At 42.9% G+C, this 2012-nt stretch overlaps 1 protein-coding gene across 1 annotated transcript; it reads right to left on the bottom strand.

Moving 5' to 3' along the window:
* Positions 1 to 1238, bottom strand: LOC113752157 (putative F-box protein At1g67623). Its single transcript, XM_027296290.1, has 3 exons — positions 1114 to 1238; positions 851 to 1013; positions 1 to 399 (listed from the first exon to the last, which is right to left on the bottom strand). Exons 1-3 carry the CDS (start codon positions 1236 to 1238, stop codon positions 1 to 3), a joined length of 687 nt encoding a protein of 228 aa, XP_027152091.1.
* Between the last annotated feature and the right edge of the window lie 774 nt (positions 1239 to 2012).

The following is a 2012-nucleotide window of genomic DNA, read 5'->3' on the forward strand; positions in this document are numbered from 1 at the left end:
CTAACCATAAGGCAGGGCAGCACAAATTGCTCCAATTTCTTCATCGCAAGCGTAGCCTTCACATGTACTCTCCTCCACTTCATCGGCATCCATAGGCCATGAAGATGTTTTCCTCTCATGTGTCATGGCACAACAAATGGGCGTTGGGTTTAGAAACACAGGATTCTTGACCCATATCATCCTCAGCAGCGCTAGCAAATTGTCACGGCAAAGTTTCACTCTGCCTTTCAGAATTCTGGATTTCTTGAGCAGTCTCATACCTTTGCGCTTTAACTCGTCCCCACCAACAAAGATGTAAATTATTCCCAACGCATATGCAGCATCGGCATGGCCTGAATTAGCAGCTTCTTCCACGCATTCCAATGCTGAGTCCTCATGCTTGTCCGTAAAAAAATCAACCTAAGCAGTGCCAAGGTTGATATTACAGTCTTGCGAAAACTGAGTAACGAAAAAGTTAAAAAGTGCAGGCGGAACAGTGGCGGCGGGACAACAATTATTTACTGGGGCCCAAAGCTGCAGTAACCTGTTGTAGGCCAATCTTTTGGGGGTGATCTTTTGGGGGTGAAGTGTGCTGACCAAAATCACAATGAAGTTCAAATGAAGTTTATTATGTGAGCTTAGTCTAGAAATTTTGTAACTTAAGTATGCTTATGGAATGTTAGTTCATTACTATTCCATTTAAAACATTACCGAATTTTCCCATAACTATTGCGTCTTACGTTCCAAAGCAACCCAACTTGTCGTAACGTTGACCAGGAGTTATACTGTACATGACTAAATTGTTCATTACCAACTTCAAATGAAAAGGTAGAATATTCAAGGAACTGAGTTTTATCGGCCCGATGCTTACCACTCCTTTTCGATACAAGGCTTCTGGATTTTTGCTTTCTCTACACTTCTCCAAGAACCTCGACACTTTGTGGTTTTTTTGCCACGGAACGATTTCAAACTTGTCGAGTGACACTTGCTGGTAAATGTTGTCTGCGTCCGAAACTTCGTAAAACAACTTACAGCTGCAAAATAATAGAAATGATCCATTAAACTAAAACGAAAAGCACAGAATGGAACAAGAATACGCCTCTTCCTGTTTGTATCATCGATAGCAGAACGAACCACAGTTTTGCCCGAAAAAGATCAGTGGATGAAGAAGATGCGACACGTGCAAGCACCTCGGATAGCACCTCGGTCGGAAGGGAGAGGATGGAGGTTCCTGAACTCCCTTTTTGTTCGTTGGCCATGACTGGTTAACTCCTTTTACTGGGCACAGTTGAGTGAATCCCTGGAAGCCCCAAGAATGGAGTAAACTTCAAACAACAACTACTTCCTCATAAAATCCAATAATGATTGATCAGGTGTAATATCCTGAATTTCTGGACATCCGACTAACCGTAGCGTTCATTCGAACAGAAATGGGAAAGTGGCGACTTCTCCTGCAAACGACGCAACATTCTGTCGTCAAAAAACTGTCATCCGAAACATTTTTACAAACCGACCAACGTATGTGTCAATACGGTCAGTTCATCCGAACCGTAACAATACACCGATAGCAAGGGAACATGAACATTCCTGAACTACACGTACATCGTTAATTTACGGACTTTCATCGCATAGCAGAGGAGGTTCCATAGTGATAAACAGGGAGGGTTAGTTCGTACCTGTGGTCGCCAACCAGCTCGTAGAAGTCGGTAGCACAGATTTGTCAGACAGGTCGGGCGGGATAAATGGCAACCAAAAGGTCGCGTCCGATGCATATACTCCCGCCGACTGACTCCTCGTATGCTGCCACGAACGTCCTTTGCCGGCACATTAATTGAGAAGAGGCATAAAGAGCTGGTGTTTATCCGCCAAGTGGGGTAAATGGCATAAAGAGCTGGTGTTTTTCCTCTGTAAGGCTTTTCTCTGACTATTATTTTTTGTTATAAAACTAATAAAATGAAATACTATAATTGAATTGAAAACATACTAGGTTTGCTTTTGGCCGCTATTAAACCCTTTTTCCCTATAAAGAGCTG

This window comes from Coffea eugenioides, chromosome 11, assembly GCF_003713205.1.
Source record: "Coffea eugenioides isolate CCC68of chromosome 11, Ceug_1.0, whole genome shotgun sequence".
NCBI lineage: Eukaryota > Viridiplantae > Streptophyta > Magnoliopsida > Gentianales > Rubiaceae > Coffea > Coffea eugenioides.

Bases quoted from the DNA above. Each gene is read 5' to 3' on its own strand.
- LOC113752157 (XM_027296290.1), bottom strand. From the start codon at position 1,238: ATGGCCAACGAACAAAAAGGGAGTTCAGGAACCTCCATCCTCTCCCTT. The intron at 1,014-1,113 runs GTTCGTTCTGCT...ATTATTTTGCAG, and splicing joins CTTTTTCGGGCAAAACTGTG to CTGTAAGTTGTTTTACGAAG. The intron at 400-850 runs GTAAGCATCGGG...GGCACTGCTTAG, and splicing joins CCTTGTATCGAAAAGGAGTG to GTTGATTTTTTTACGGACAA.